The sequence below is a fragment of the Littorina saxatilis genome, linkage group LG6, assembly GCF_037325665.1.
Source record: "Littorina saxatilis isolate snail1 linkage group LG6, US_GU_Lsax_2.0, whole genome shotgun sequence".
Classification (NCBI taxonomy): Eukaryota; Metazoa; Mollusca; class Gastropoda; order Littorinimorpha; family Littorinidae; genus Littorina; species Littorina saxatilis.
The window spans coordinates 16,018,617-16,034,439 of NC_090250.1; the positions used below are offsets into that span (position 1 = coordinate 16,018,617).

Genomic DNA, 15,823 nt, shown 5'->3' on the forward strand with positions numbered 1-15,823 from the left:
AAGACCTAAACAAATCTGAGAAAATCAGCTCTTAAAAAAAAGGGAGTCTTAAAATGGGGGTAAAATTACAGAGGTTTACGAACAAAAAGTCAGAAAACAGGGTCTTAACAAAGGGAGGGAGTCTTAAATTGCGGGGTCTAAAAAGGAGAGTTTCACTATATACATTCAAGTAAATTTTCAGAATGAAAAATACAAATATTTGTGAAATTACAGAGCGTTGCCATCTACAATGGATGCCCTCGTCTGGTGACGGTGGTTTCTCAAACGTTTCTACACTTGTTGGTTGTCCCTAAGGATGTGTTTATCGAGCAGTTCATGGACTATGTCCTACACCCACGGTCAGAGGCCATTAATTTCCTCAGGTATTTTCTTTTTTTGCAATTGGGGAAGGAAAATGTAAAGTTAATAGTTCACTGGAGAAATTCTGAGGGTGTTCTTGTTGGTAACTTTAAAGTTTGTGTGTGTGTGTGTGTGTGTTTGTGTGTGTGTGTGTGTGTGTGTGTGTGTGTGTGTGTGTGTGTGTGTGTGTGTGTCACACTCACACTTGTACTGAGCTTCTGGACAGCAACATTTTATTGTATTTTGTTATTTTATTGTTGTGCAGACATTTGTTGCATATATTCTGTAATTTTATTTGCTTAATCATTTTTCCTTTTGCTCAACTTCTTTCCTTTGCCACTTGCAAATGTAATTGCATTCATGTACAGCAGACTTCCACTAACTCGCGGTCTTTAGGGTCCAAAGATTTTTGATCACGATATATCCGATTCACAATGCAGTTTGGGGTCCAATTAAAGGGAAGAAACCGCGTTCTCTTCTGAGTCAGAGAAAAACGCGGTTATTTCCCTTGTTGGTCACAAAAAAAGCCTGTGAGCATCATGTTGGCATGTGTGTGTTTGCCGTGCATGTGTGTATGTGCGTGCATTTGTGTGTGTGACGCACGCCTGGCATGTGGTTGTGCTACAATGTTCATGTGTATGTGTTACTGCGTTTCTCGCAAGTGTGACGCTTCTGTTGGCAACTAAGTTCTCAAAAGATTAACTGCGATGACATGTTTTCTTTTATCAGCAGATGACGATTTCTTTTCTTTTTTCTCCGACTCATACGTCGTCACGTATAGCGACTCACTGCTGCACACACACACACTAACTGACAATGAACAGAACGCAAGCCATGGTGAATTACCACATTATTTTATTTCGTTTGGAAACGCAAGAAGCTGAAGCACTTCATGGCGCCTGTAGAAAATCCGGGGCGTCTAGCTGAGATCGCGATTAGCGGGACTCGAGTGTTGAATTGCATGCCTGACTAGATAGCAGAAGACTGAAGCGCAGTTTAAGCACTTGATTGGTGCCTGTGGCCTCCCGGACCGTCTAGCAGAGATCGCAATTAGCTGGACTCGAGTGTTCAACTGCACGCCTGACTGGCCATACTGACTGGTCAGACACTTAACCTCTATAGGCACGTGGCCAATTTGACGATACCGATCGTGGCATGAAAGTTCTTGACTGAGTGGGGCACGTGCGCGTGAAAGGTTTGTTTTTCTTTTGTTCGCAGGTCTCGATCAACCCGTAATGTACACAACCTGAAAACACACACACACATGTAGAACACTATTTGGAGAGACTGAGGGAGAGAAAGAGAGAGAGACTGATAAGATGAAATGACAATTTACTGCATGATGAAAGGCCATCGGACCCAGAGAGAGATAGCGTGGTTATGATAGAAATTTTTTTCATGATCTGTACTATTTTTTGGCCTTTACGTGACTAATTTTGTAAAAAAAAATATTAAAAAATTTTAATTTAAAATTTTTTATTTTTTTTTAAAGGTCGGTCCTGTGTTTTTTGGGGTCCAAGAGGTCTCCGCGATATAGCCGAATTCGCGATTTAGTGGAAGTCTGCTGTATTTTTAAAGGCCCGGGGCCAGTCTGCCTCAAATGGTTTACAGAACGATTTAAATCTTCTCACGAAATAAGCAGTAATCTAACCTTATGGAACACACTTGCATTAGCATTTAACAGCATTAAATGACACAATTTGTTTTAATGGCTATTTAGCTTGCATTAACCACACACCATATTTCGTAGTTTATTTTACCCCTGAGCCATTGTGAACCCGTGTCACACACTTTTCTTTTGTTGAAAATGTCGTCGTTAGTTTGTGATTTCAATACAACTCGCTGTACATGTATCTGCAAAAGCATGTTATTGTGTACCTCTGAATCTAAAATGCAACAAACGACTGCGATTCATACGAACTTATCGGCGGCGGTTGGCTTCAAAGAAGCAAGCGATATGCAGAAAATCCATCTGCTTGGGGAAACACGACCTCGCGTGATCTGCTTCCAGGCTCCCTTTTTTAAAACTTTCAAAACTTCAAGTTGTACTGATCTTGTCTTGATGAAAAAAGACATCTTTTATGATTTAAGAATGTTTCTGTTACAAGCTGTCAATTTATTATTTAGATTTTAAAAGTTAGTTCTAGCGCCAAAACGAGGCGTCCGATTGTGGCACTAGACAATTATTCCGGCTGGCCACTCAAAAATAAATTCTTTGAAAAATGCCTGCTCTTTACGGAGGGCACCTGGGAATCGTTCTCAAACGGAGAGTGTTTAAACGAAAAGGTGTTTGTACTGTGTGTAAAAGCCTGACAGTGTCTATTACCAGAAACTGATGGTTTAAGGGCAGGTGGGCCAGTGCAAAATTGACCAAATCGTTCAAAACACTGTTTTGGGTATTTTAGCAGATTATGTTTCCATAACATACCTATCATCCATGTGTGTCGGTGTTTTTGTCAAAAGTGTCCTATTTATCTGTCAATAAAGACAAAATGTGAACATGTGTGGCATTGATTGTCTTCTGTAGTCGATATTCCCCCGCCAAAAATTGTCTCATTTCAAAGGCTAGTTACGGCTTTGTCCTCAGCAAAACAGTGCATTCACGACATACGAAACTGCGCAGCAGCTCTTGACCTATAACATGACATCAGTGTTTTGATGAATGTTCCATTCACTCAGCCACTTGTCCGTTGCAAAGGCAGCAATCGTAATCGAACGGAAATATCCTTATTTGGAAGGTACTCGACATCCATTGGTTCGTTTCATAAACCGAAATCGGGAACCAGTTTACTTTGCGAGTGCGCATGCTCAGCTTACGAATTTTGCATACGGAAACTACCGAAGAGACTCTCGGCCATGACGGGAACACCCGAAGTTCACTCGGTTTTACATCATCCTGGTTACACATCAAACGATCGGTGATAACCGAAAGCGAATTTTTCCTTGAGAAACAACCTTTGATACGATAACAATGGCTCGAAATAAGAAAGAGGACAATGTCTTTATTAGTTCGGTTAGCAACAACAAGTAGTTCCGCTGGTACTAGGCCAAAGTTTGGATTCTGTCGGTGTTTCCGATACAGAGGAAAGCTTTGATCTCCACGCAGATCCACAGGTCGCCATTTCCGAACACGCCATGCAGCACACTTTTTACGTCTCGGCACTGGCTTGCTTTGCGCTGAATTTGAGTCAGTTTCTGTGCAGTATCTCCTCGACAAGCAAGTTGAGCATTTGCTACGCAAAAAAAACAAAAACAGGAGAAAGTATCCAACATCAGTCAGATTATCGGTAATGTTTGCTGGGCCTGCCATTTCCCGAACGAAACTGGATCAGCAACTGTTTGTATCAATCTGCACTTTCGTAAATTCCGTCACTGTCTTGACGAACTGTGTCATTTTCTTCACCGCGATACACAGTTCATTGCGAAGAGCTTCCTCAGTAAATCGTTCAGATTCCACGTACGATTTGTTGTCAAAAAACAATCAAACGAAAGTTTCAAACTCATCATCCTCCATCTTGCTTGTCGAAGCACCAAAGTACTGTATCGATGTAAAAACAAAAGCAGAAAACTTCGAGGAAACCAACAAATCGACGAGATAACAGAAGGAAATAAGTCTCGTTCTGGCTCAAGTAAGTTACCGTTAAAAATACCGTTATTCTCGCATGCAAATACAAACGAGAATCGGGTCATTGATGCACGTTTAGCGCTGGGGCAGTATCCCCATGCTGGTTGACAGAGGGAAAGAAGGGATGGACGCATAAATTCTCTGCTGGCGTGCTAAAGGCTAAGTAGTTTGCAATTCAAATAAACTAAGCTGTTCATTCATAACACAGTTTTGTCCTTGTGTGTCTGTTTCAATAGTGTTTCTGTGGTGTTCAATCTTCAATGTCGTTTTTCTCAGTTCAGCCATTTTGCCTACGGTTACGTCTTGGGTTACGCGATTTCTCTGGCTGTAATTTAGCTACAGCAATATTTTCTTTTGTAGTTTGTGCAGAATACAACATTCTGGGGGATTACGAAGGGATTTTGCTGAAATTTTATTATAGTCATATCCAGATTATTTCAAAAAATAATTTCGCAAGCGTTACCCTAAAGTTTGACAGTTGTAACAAAGAAGTGTTCCTAACTCCAAATATAAATATAATAAACAAGATCTGCTTCGTAATCCCCTAGAGCATACCCAGAAGGATAAAATAAAACAATAATTAGAAGTGTGACAATCACATCTGATGAAAATCCGTGTATCTCCTGTACTCCACTTTTGTCTGTATTTTGACTGTTTTTGTCACGTAAAACAAAAACCAGCAACCGAAAATACAAAAAGTGACTATTCTTTGTCATCATTTGTTCATTTCTTTCATAAAATAACATTCAGACACAATAAAACATTCAAAATTAAAAAAAAGGTGGTGCACTGGCCCACCTCCCCTTAAGTGAAGCTGAGTGTGCCTTTAAACATGCAAAAGTACCATAATTATTAGGAAAAGGTGGACAAATAATGGCCTTGAGTCGCCTGTTGGTGAGATATGTGCGCGTTTACAAATATTCGTATTATTATTATTGAGTCACTTGAGAAAAAGTGACTCTATGTAATCGGTCAGTGTTAGTCTGTCCGGCCGGCCGGCCGGCCGTCCGTAGACACCACCTTAACGTTGGACTTTTCTCGGAAACTATCAAAGCGATCGGGCTCATATTTTGTTTAGTCGTGACCTCCAATGACCTCTACACTTTAACGATGGTTTCGTTGACCTTTGACCTTTTTCAAGGTCACAGGTCAGCGTCAAAGGAAAAATTAGACATTTTATATCTTTGACAAAGTTCATCGGATGTGATTGAAACTTTGTAGGATTATTCTTTACATCAAAGTATTTACATAGCCTTTTACGAACGTTATCAGAAAAACAAGGGAGATAACTAGCCTTTTCTGTTCGGCAACACACAACTTAACGTTGGGCTTTTCTCGGAAACTATAAAAGTGACCGGGCTCAAATTTTATGTGAACGTGACTCATTGTGTTGTGAATAGCAATTTCTTCCTGTCCATCTGATGCCTCATATAATATTCAGAACTGCGAAAGTGACTCGATCGAGCGTTTGCTCTTCTTGTTATTATTATTAATTGAGGGTGAAAAGAAAAAAAAACATGTTAGTTTCTTTATTATTTTTGTAGAATTACCATTCATCACAACCATTTTTTTTACACTTTGCAGCAAAATGTGGTTCATGCACTTTTGGCCGATGAAATATCTGAAGAAGTGTCCACAGGAGTGCCACATTAAGCAGTTCAGGTAAGTGCATGGAAGACATGCTTATGACTTTGTAGGTGGGTGGAATCGCATGGTAAGTGCATGGCAGACATGCTAATGACTTTGTAGGTGGGTGGAATCGCATGGTAAATGCATGGCAGACATGCTAATGACTTTGTAGGTGAGTGGAATCGCATGGTGTCACAATTCGGAGGAGGGCCGTGTGTGTGTTGGGGACAGGGGGTGGGGGGGGTCAACATTTGCACTGCAGTGCACAGAGTAATTAAGTCTATAGTCTCATTTTCATTTGTAAATAAATTGACTAAATTAACATTTGGCAACACAACAAATGTTTGTTTGCAATGACAAGGGTCGGTGACTTTTTATTTGTTGATTTTTGATTCATTCGTGTTTTTTTGTGTGCTTTTTATTGGCCGTAAATCATGGGAGCTGTGTCCTCTTGGTGTCGGAGAAGAGTAGTTCTTTCCTTGTAAAGTCTGCAAAATTGAGTTTTGTCATTTAAATTCTTTTGAGGGTCAAACAAAGTTCTAGGGTTTGAGGAAAAAAAAGGTTCGGTCAGGCAATCAGAAACAAAAGAATGTCAGTGTATGCTGTTGTCGATTAAAACATCGTGTGGTACAGATGGGTAAACCGGAACAATGCGTCTTTGTTTAATTGCCAATGTGCTTTTGGATATTGGCAAAAATGGCCGACTTCCGTAGCATTATGCTTTGATGATCAGAAGAGACCATCCAATCACAGCCCCCGAATTCCCCCACGTGTCCATCAGAATAGCTATATTACTGCTTAATTGGTCTTGTATGACTCCCTTGGTTCATGAGACAAGAAACATAAACTGTGCAACCAGTCAACCAACCGACCATCTTTTTCATCACTGTTCATGCACTTCAGTCTGATTATTAAATTAGTCAAATTGTGCAGACTACTTAATCTTTTCTTTGACTTTCATGTTGCAGAAGATCTGAAATAATCGAGGCCTCTGCTTCCAAGTCAGAATGGATCTATGTTGTCAGAAAGGTAAGATCAGGCTGTGTTTGTATACTGAGTTAACACTTTCTACCCCACCTATGTTGACCAAGTTTTTTTTTAGCCAAGACCAGCTGTGCTGCAGCAGGTCATTTAGAATTGTAGTAGGTGTGTAGGAACTGTGTATCAACACGATGGAATGCAGGCGTTAGATCGATGTTACAGGAAGCAACTGAAGTGACAGGTGCATGTGTACGGATATATCCGTACCGGGTCAGATAGAGTCATACCTGGGAGACAATGAGTTAATACCCCAAAAGTGTTCCTAAAAAATGTTTGTGTTTGCCTCGATCTACAATCAGACATGGGATTCTTCCGTAAATTTACGGAATTCCGTAAATTTTTAGGCTCCAGGGATCATTCTTGAGATTCGTGCAAATCCGCTGAGAAAATTTGGGGGTATATGTAGGTATAGACCCAAGTTTTTTGGCCGGTCCGCTGATCGCGACGCTCCATTCCATACTATTCTTGAACGGTTGGTTCCTAAAACGGTCAGACTGTTGCTGGTCGATCCGTATGGGAACGCGCTCTTTGTCTCCTACAGTCACCGTTTCAACGTAGCTATCGGGGATTCAGTATAAGCATACCGTATGAGAATGATTCGGCGCCATTTTTACATCGCTTCGAGCCACCTGCCAAAATGATGAGGAAGCTAAAGCGAGACGAAACCGTTCTAGCCCGGGAAATTGACCAGCAGAAGTACAAGAAAAATCTCTGGAGATTCGACTGGCTCGATGAAGTTGTATCATTGAGCTGGAAAGACGAGAAAGGCCAGAAGACACAAGACGTGAAAGTTGGCGATGCTTTTGCTAAAATCAACTTGCCGTGGACTCTGACAAACTATTTTCTACTCATGGAAAACAGTTCTGCTTTAATTCAAGGTGAGGTAAAAAAAAAAAATCAATTTTCTTTCATATGTTTCCCTGCTGTTTGAATTGTTGTTATTGCCATTGATATAGAAGCTCTATGATTAAGCTGAAATATAGCCTACATTTCAGGGCCATTTTTGTGTGTCTAAAACACTAAAAACCTTCAGCTTCCCCAGACCCAAACCAGGGGCGTTGCCCCTGGACCCTACTGGGGGCCTTCTGCGGCCCCCAGACCCTCACATTCTTTTTCCTTAATTATCACTTTTTCTGAATCCCATGTCTGACAATATACCAACAATGTCTGGCATTCAGATAATAAAGTTCTATTAAATTGAATATTAAATTACATATCTTATCCCGACTCACATCTAGCATTAACCTCTGGTTTAAGTGCCGGGACGCTGAACTACGCTTCACCCCTTAAGGGGAAGTAACCCTAAAAAAGAACAGCCTAGACCCCGTAAACTGGGTCACAGGTCAAGGCCATACCGTCACGTGACTGAGCACGCGAGACCGCCGCCGCCATATTGGAATACTTCACTCTTTCCTCAGCGGTCCTAGCGCTAGGACGTTGTTCTCTCGAGCTACGCATTTTGGCTTTCAGCCTGCTGCCTGGTTGGCAGTTTATCTTCACCCCGGTTCTTCTTCACGGTCTCTGCTTCTACGGCTGTATTGGTGAGATCGTTCTTTGTTTGTTTTACTTGAATTTTTGCCTTGTGTCCGTCAACTTTGTTGTTGTTGTTCTACTCTCTGTGAGTTGCTTTCAACATGGCGGACAAAGAGAAGAAAAAGCCTAATACTTGACAGTTAGTTGCTGATTCTTCCCCTGCTAGCAGTCAGATAAAGATAAACCCAAAGGGACAACGGTTACTCTTGTAAAACCGGTGTCTAATTTTTCGCTTTCGGTTGATATTGTTGTACCAGCAAGCCCTACCATGCCTGTTCTAAAAGAATCTATAACAGGAGTAGGGCTCGTTCGGCTAAGCCTAAGAAGAGTGATAAGCAAGATTTCTCTTCCCTTTTTGACTCACATGCGAAGCAAAAGTGAGTCTATGTACTCACCCGAGTCGTCCGTCCGTCCGTCCGTCCGTCCGTCCGTCCGTCCGTCCGGACGTCCGGACGTCCGTCCGGAAAACTTTAACGTTGGATATTTCTTGGACACTATTCAGTCTATCAGTACCAAATTTGGCAAGATGGTGTATGATGACAAGGCCCCAAAAAACATACATAGCATCTTGACCTTGCTTCAAGGTCAAGGTCGCAGGGGCCATAAATGTTGCCTAAAAAACAGCTATTTTTCAGATTTTTCCCATTTTCTCTGAAGTTTTTGAGATTCAATACCTCACCTATATATGATATATAGGGCAAAGTAAGCCCCATCTTTTGATACCAGTTTGGTTTACCTTGCTTCAAGGTCAAGGTCACAGGAGCTCTTCAAAGTTGGATTGTATACATATTTTGAAGTGACCTTGACCCTGAACTATGGAAGATATCTGTTTCAAACTTAAAAATTATGTGGGGCACATGTTATGCTTTCATCATGAGACACATTTGGTCACTTATGATCAAGGTCAAGGTCACTTTGACCCTTATGAAATGTGACCAAAATAAGGTAGTGAACCACTAAAAGTGACCATATCTCATGGTAGAAAGAGCCAATAAGCACCATTGTACTTCCTATGTCTTGAATTAACAGCTTTGTGTTGCATGACCTTGGATGACCTTGGGTCAAGGTCACATGTATTTTGGTAGGAAAAATGTGTAAAGCATGTGAGTCGTATGGGCTTTGCCCTTCTTGTCTCTTCTTTCTCCTCGCATATGTATACCATGTTTTCTCAACAGCAGCAACTTGCCGCCGATCTACAGGCTACGCGAGATGAGTTGCGTTCGCTGCCCAAGGGTGTTGGCGATGTTTCTTCACTTTCCCGCATCCGGTTGCCTCCTTCGGCCACAGTCACGTCAGCGGACTTGCGGGCGGGAGAACTGGCGCACGCCAGCTTCGGAGAGATGGTCCCTCGGGACACTGTTGCTTCTGCACAGCAGGCACTCTCCTCAGGTACGTTGGGTTCGCCGGTAGCCAGGCTCTTTGGCGAAAGCGTTCCGCATAGACCGCAACTAGTAGCTCCCCCGCCTCATAGGTCAGGGAGTGAAAGTTCGACATACCTGGGGCAAACGACTCACACGAAGCGGAGCTCATGGGGTGTTGACGCGGGAATGCAATCGATGTTACATGGGTTCGCCGGTAGCCAGGCTCTTTGGCGAAAGCGTTCCGCATAGACCGCAACTAGTAGCTCCCCCGCCTCATAGGTCAGGGAGTGAAAGTTCGACATACCCGGGGCATACGACTCATACGAAGCGGAGCTCACGGGATGTTGACGCGGGAATGCAATCGATGTTACATTGATCTGGAGACCAAGGTGCACACGGGCTGTCTATGACTTCCCCCGTCGGTGTACTTGCGTCACCACTTCCGCCTGGGCAGGAAGTTTGGCTCCATGCAGGCTCTGCACCGAAGTTCTACTTCCGGTTTGCAGTCAGCCTCGCTTCCGGTTGATCATGTCCAAGACTCGGCGAGTCACGCGGACTTTTCGACTCATACGGAAGTGGAGTCGGAGCTCGACGATCATCTCTCATTCTATGATGACGACGTTGAGTTCCAATTACCGTCAAAGCTGAAGCCAACCTTAGCTATTGCAGCACAGGTCGCTTACAATATGTTTCTGACGGCGTTGTTTCATAGGCTGGACTTGTCTTACCCCCACCATCAGCGGTGGGTGACTTCCGCCCAGCACCAACAGCAGCTGAAGGTTTTCAGTTCTCTGAGTCTTCTTTAGTTGCTTATGAGCTCTCTAATATTTTAGCAAGCTTTCCAGGCACGGCGAGCTCCCTGACTGTCGGCACGGTGCCTCTCCTCTCTGCTCATGGTCAGGCTCCAGTCGCTGCTAAGCCTTGGCTTGCCACTGTCCGACTTCCACAGGCTAGTGTATCTGCCCTTGCGCGCAGGTTTTCACTCAGCCGTCGGCCTCAGAACCTTATTGACACTTTTGCCCTACTGAGTGCAGCGCTTCCGGTCACGCCGTAGCTGTCCACTCTTGGGGAGGACGGTTACCGTCAAGACAGACCTTGTGTCTACACAGAAGGTTCTCTTATTGGTTTGGAAGAGACAGGCAGGTACCCTCTTGATCTTGCCTCTCTCTCTGAGACACTCCTTTGGACACTCTCTCGTTATATTAGGTCTTCCCTGGATCCGTTTGAGTTACGGAATGACGCAAGTGTTAAAGACGTTTCGACCTTAGCTAAGGTCAACACTGAGCAGATGTCTGTCCCGGCACGCCGTTTCTCCCACGCCGTGTTTACACGAGGTCTCTCACTTCCGATTTCGCTTCAGCTGTTTCGGCGAGTGAAGGATCGTACGCATTAGCATCAGTTCGCACCACCACGGTGTTGCGGGTACTTCTGCACTGGAGTTTTTCGGCTACTTCTGGTTCGTCTTCCGGCGTTCCGGGTAATCGTAGCACTTTGTTCTTTCCTGTCCGCAACTTACGACGTCAACCCTTTGGGGTTCTAGGTCGTTGGGGGCAGTGATGCCTTGTATCTTACTTCCTGTTCAGCTTCGCCTGTCTCGGATGATAAGGTTTTGTACGTGATGGCATCTTTTATACAGCTTGCGTCGGTCCCCGCGTCTGACCTTTGGTCTTTCATCGTTGAACAGACTAGTTCTGGTTTTTCGGCCAAACTCAGGGTTACTCTCGATTTGGCAGCTAAATTAATTCCAGGTTTTTTTCTGGAAGACACTTCGTCTTTTGAATCTTTTGACAGGTTGGCTTCCTGGTTTTCGGTATGCCGACCAGTAGTTGCTTTGATTTCTGTTTTTGGCTTTGTTACGTAGTCATTTGCCTACAAGCAGACTGACCTACGGGCACTGCGGCTTTCAGCCGTTTCGTTCATGCCACTCCAGGCTTCGGCCTTTGTGTTTCCCGCACGTTCGGTTGCTGACGTTCAACCAGAATTGCGGCTTCCTCGTACTATCTCCATCTGCTCATGCATGGACTGGAGAGGATAACTTGTGGTCAGTTGGACTTATCGTTTTCTGTTTCGCTGAGCACACAGACCTCTTTTTATCACGAAACTTTTTTGGATTACTACGAGTCTGATCAGCATTCTACTTAGGTAGAAAGCGGATGACAGACTTTGTTTGAGTAGATAGACGGTCATTCACGACAGCTGTCGGCCTTTGAATGCACTCTTTTTTGGCCTCTTTAGGAGGTCGTTTCGGACTTTCTTTTAACTTCTTCTGTTTTGGCAAGAAGATTTAAAGTCAGTTTGTGGGCAACAGGACTGCCGGTTTTGGCACTCTTGTTTAACTTACTCGACGGGTATTGACAGTCCAGTTCATAGCCATGGTCTTTCTTTGGCTTTTTCTGTCACAACCCATGAGGGTTATGAGTCCTTGTCTTTCTTAGACTTGGACTCTTAACGCAGGAAGCAGGACTGCGTCATACACTCGGTCTTGCTTGGGTAGACACTCAAAGCAGGTCATGCACCAGTAGTAGCCTACTTTTGGCTAATCGTTTGGATCAAGCTGGATTCACAGCTTGGTTCTTTGGAGGTGTTTGTCCCTTATAGTTTAGGAACTTCAGGGACACTTATGCTCTATCTTGAGGGTTTTTTCCTCGCCAATGAGGGCTTGATATCTTGTACTCAGGTATCACCCGTTTATCGGGAGGAGATCGGTCACGTCTTTCTTGAGCTGACGTTTATCTCCTAGGCCTGGGGGGCTTCACGCCTTCCCGAGGTCTCACATACTTTCACATTATGTTTTGACGGTAGCCTACAGGGTTCGTCCTATTCAGTTTTGAGCGGACAGCCTTTCGTACTGATCGTTCCGTGTTCGGCACAACAGCAAGCGCCCCACGTGACTTTGACGCTTGCTACCTTCCTTGTCAATTAAATTTTCATAGCTACTTGCTAGTGAAAATTTAAGTTAAGACTTTTGCCGCTTTTGCTTAAGCCGCATTGGTTTGTTGATGAGCAATCTCGGTTCATTTTTTGATGAGAGGTTGCAGTCTCGCCGGTCTACAAATTATTTCCTTTGTTTACGGTTTTAAGACGTTCTTTCGACTCTTCTTTGTAAAGAGTCTAGTTTGTCAGATGGTTTTTTGTCTTGCATCTTTTCATTGAACAAGGGACAAGTGTTTGTCTCTGGTTCATTACGAACATTAGCGTCTACCTCATGGGACTATGGTGCTGTGGTTTACTCAAGCCATAATCCTTTAGTGCTTCACTCCTCGGAGGGTGTTTCACTTGTGGTCATTTGGAACTCTTTGTTCTATTCAGGCGGGAGACGCACAGGTTCGTTTTGTTTTACTCGCTCGCATCGGAAGACATGTCTTGTTGTCTTCCGAACTTTCACAGCTCTCTTTTGAGTTAGGACTGTCTTCCTGGTCTTGCTGATTGCAAGAGATTGTTCACTCTTTTCGTCAGCTACGATCAAGACAGGTCAGTGAGGTTGGCGCTCTTTTCGGCTTCTGGAAGACGTAATTCACGAATCTTAAGGTTTTTCACTCGGCTGTTTCACTCAGATCTCAACAGACTTTATGTGAAAGGGTTATTTATCTAATTTGACCTTATCTGGTGGGTTTTTTTTTACTATCATTAGCAATCTATGGGTGGTTGCGACCAACAAACAAAACAAAAAACAAAACAAAAAAAGTTCACGAGGATGCTAAGATGTTCCACGAACTTTTGTTGTTGGCGGAAGACGATGTTTCATTAGTCTGGAGAAACATCGTTCAGAACTAGACAAGTCATTTCTCTTTTTACGCCCAGCGTGAAAAGGGCCCTGTCTTCAAGCCTTTTGTCTTTTGTTTACGTACTTTTTGGGTCTCACGCAAGATATTCGGTATTTTGGACATACTCATTCTTGCATGGCTCATTTTGGAGTGCCAGACCAGTTCTTTGGTTCTTTCGTTTTGGACGGATAGAGTCAAATTTGTGCAAGGAAGCACTGGCTAGATGGGCTTTCACACTCATTAAACAAGCTTATGAGTGTGGCAGTCAATGGGGGGGGGAGCGTTCTGTCCTTCCTCTGAGTTCGACTAGAACTCATGGGGCCTGAGCTTGGGCTCTTTTATTCGGCGGTTCTGCGACCAGGCAAATCTCGATCGGCCTCACATAGGTGTTTTGGACGTTTTTTAGGACGTCTTTCTTTATTACTTTTGGCGGGTTTTCTAATACCCGCTGGGATGGTAGTGGTTGCTTACCAGTCATGGTTGAAGCAGGCCGGTTTCTTACTAGAAATAAGTGAGTTTCACTGAGAATCTGTTTACTCGTCAGGATGGGACCAACACCTTTCCGGCTTTGGTAGCCGCAGGGCAGGTTCTCTCCAACTTGTAGAGTGAGTTTCTTTCCCACCACCTACATTAGCAATCTGCTAGATGTGAGTCGGGATAAGATATGTAATTTAATCGAAAATTTTAAAAGTAAATTTTGATTTGATTAATATACTTACCCGACTCACATCGTTAATACCCTCCCGCCTACCCCGCTCTAATTTACCCTAAAAATGAATGTTTCGCTTCGTTTCGAGTGAAGTATTCCAATATGGCGGCGGCGGTCTCGCGTGCTCAGTCACGTGACGGTATGGCCTTGACCTGTGACCCAGTTTACGGGGTCTAGGCTGTTCTTTTTTAGGGTTTCTTCCCCTTAAGGGGTGAAGCGTAGTTCAGCGTCCCGGCACTTAAACCAGAGGTTAATGCTAGATGTGAGTCGGGTAAGTATATTAATCAAATCAAAATTTACTTTTAAAATTTTCGATTTTATGCTAATGTGTGCATGTGTGGATAAATAAAAATGTTATAGTATTTAGTACATGTCCTTTCGATTCACTTAAGTGATATCTGGACACTAGTAAAGGGCATATATATTCTGATAATCCTCGCTCCACGGCTATCGCCAGTTGTCTCTCTCACCGAACGCGAAAGTCCTACGCGAATCTATCAAAAGAAGAATACAGAGTGATCTCCCCTATGTTGTTCACGAGCAGTGTGTTCGCGAGACGAAAATGATTGCAGATTGGCCGACTTCGACAGTGATCTCTGTTCTGTTCTTCACAGTGTTATGATAAAGACATCGTTCTAAGGTCAAAATAAGTCGAAATTTTGGGACTGCTGCCGGAAGGAGACCGTAATATATGGTTGCATCACTGTCAAAAAATGGTCTGCCTCCAGCGAGGGCCGAAACCAAACGGTTGATTATCACGTGACACTTATGCCATATTTAGAGTTGTTTGCACAGTAATACATCCCCGAAAAATAGCTCGCTTGAAACTGTCTAAAATTAAAATTCCTCTGTAATCTAAAAATTACAAAACACCATGAAAAATCATTATCGACGATCGCGAATGTGCTTACATCCAAAACACATTACAAAAAGCTCTAAATATGTACAAAAATCGGAAAATCAAGGCATCCTGTCAGGGAGAGAATGAGCCGAACTCATTTTGACCTGAGGTCAGGATGTAGCTAGCAAAGGGATGATAAGATGGGATGGGTATATACATGGGAGCGAGAGGTGGGGGGGGGGGGGGGGTGCTCGGGTGGGAGTGGTGATGTTTGGGGAAAATAACAGTACAGTAATACCAATCCGAGTTTGGATGTGTGGCAGCATGCAATTGTGTGTGTATGTTTGTGTGTGTATGTTTGTGTGTGTGTGTGTGTGTGTGTGTGTATGTTTGTGTGTGTGTTTGTGTGTGCTTGTGTGTGTGTGTGTGTGTGTGTGTTTGTGTGTGCTTGTGTGTGTGTGTGTGTGTGTGTGTGTATGTTTGTGTGTGCTTGTGTGTGTGTGTGTGTCTGCTTGCGTGCGTGCGTACATGCATGCATTCGATTGTTTGTGTGTGCAAGTGCACATGTTCATCAGTGGATCAGGGAGTATTAAGAAATCTGCTGATATATTTCTGTCAAAAATTTCTTTCAGGGCAGCTGCCGTGTATACCAAAAGGTGTTCGAGACCAGAGACACCAGAGATCTTGGCAGCAGGAGATTAATGTCATTAGGTAAAATAAATTTCATTGTCATTTAACTTTATTGTCCCATCGCTGGGAAATTCGGGTCGCCTCCTCTGGAAAGCTAGCAGCATATGGGCAAAACATTTTTTGAATTCTGACTTTTTTCAAAATTTAGTTTTATTTTGAAAGCTATATATGTATAGGTTACAACACGAGTGGTTTTTTATATGGCTTGTATTTCAGTCAAGACCCAGCGGATGAATATCATCGGGAGACACGAGCCTCTGGCGAGTGGCTCTCGATTGATATTCCCGCTGG

At 43.4% G+C, this 15,823-nt stretch overlaps 1 protein-coding gene across 3 annotated transcripts in view; it reads left to right on the plus strand.

Moving 5' to 3' along the window:
• LOC138968609 (uncharacterized) overlaps positions 1 to 15,823 on the plus strand; it is a 58,281-nt gene that overhangs the window by 26,368 nt on the left and 16,090 nt on the right. For all 3 annotated transcript variants that reach the window (XM_070341205.1, XM_070341203.1, XM_070341204.1), the window contains exons 9-12: positions 214 to 362; positions 5,549 to 5,626; positions 6,562 to 6,622; positions 15,475 to 15,553. In XM_070341205.1, the coding sequence (XP_070197306.1) occupies positions 214 to 362; positions 5,549 to 5,626; positions 6,562 to 6,622; positions 15,475 to 15,553 (367 nt within the window). The remainder of the gene's footprint in view (positions 1 to 213; positions 363 to 5,548; positions 5,627 to 6,561; positions 6,623 to 15,474; positions 15,554 to 15,823) is intronic.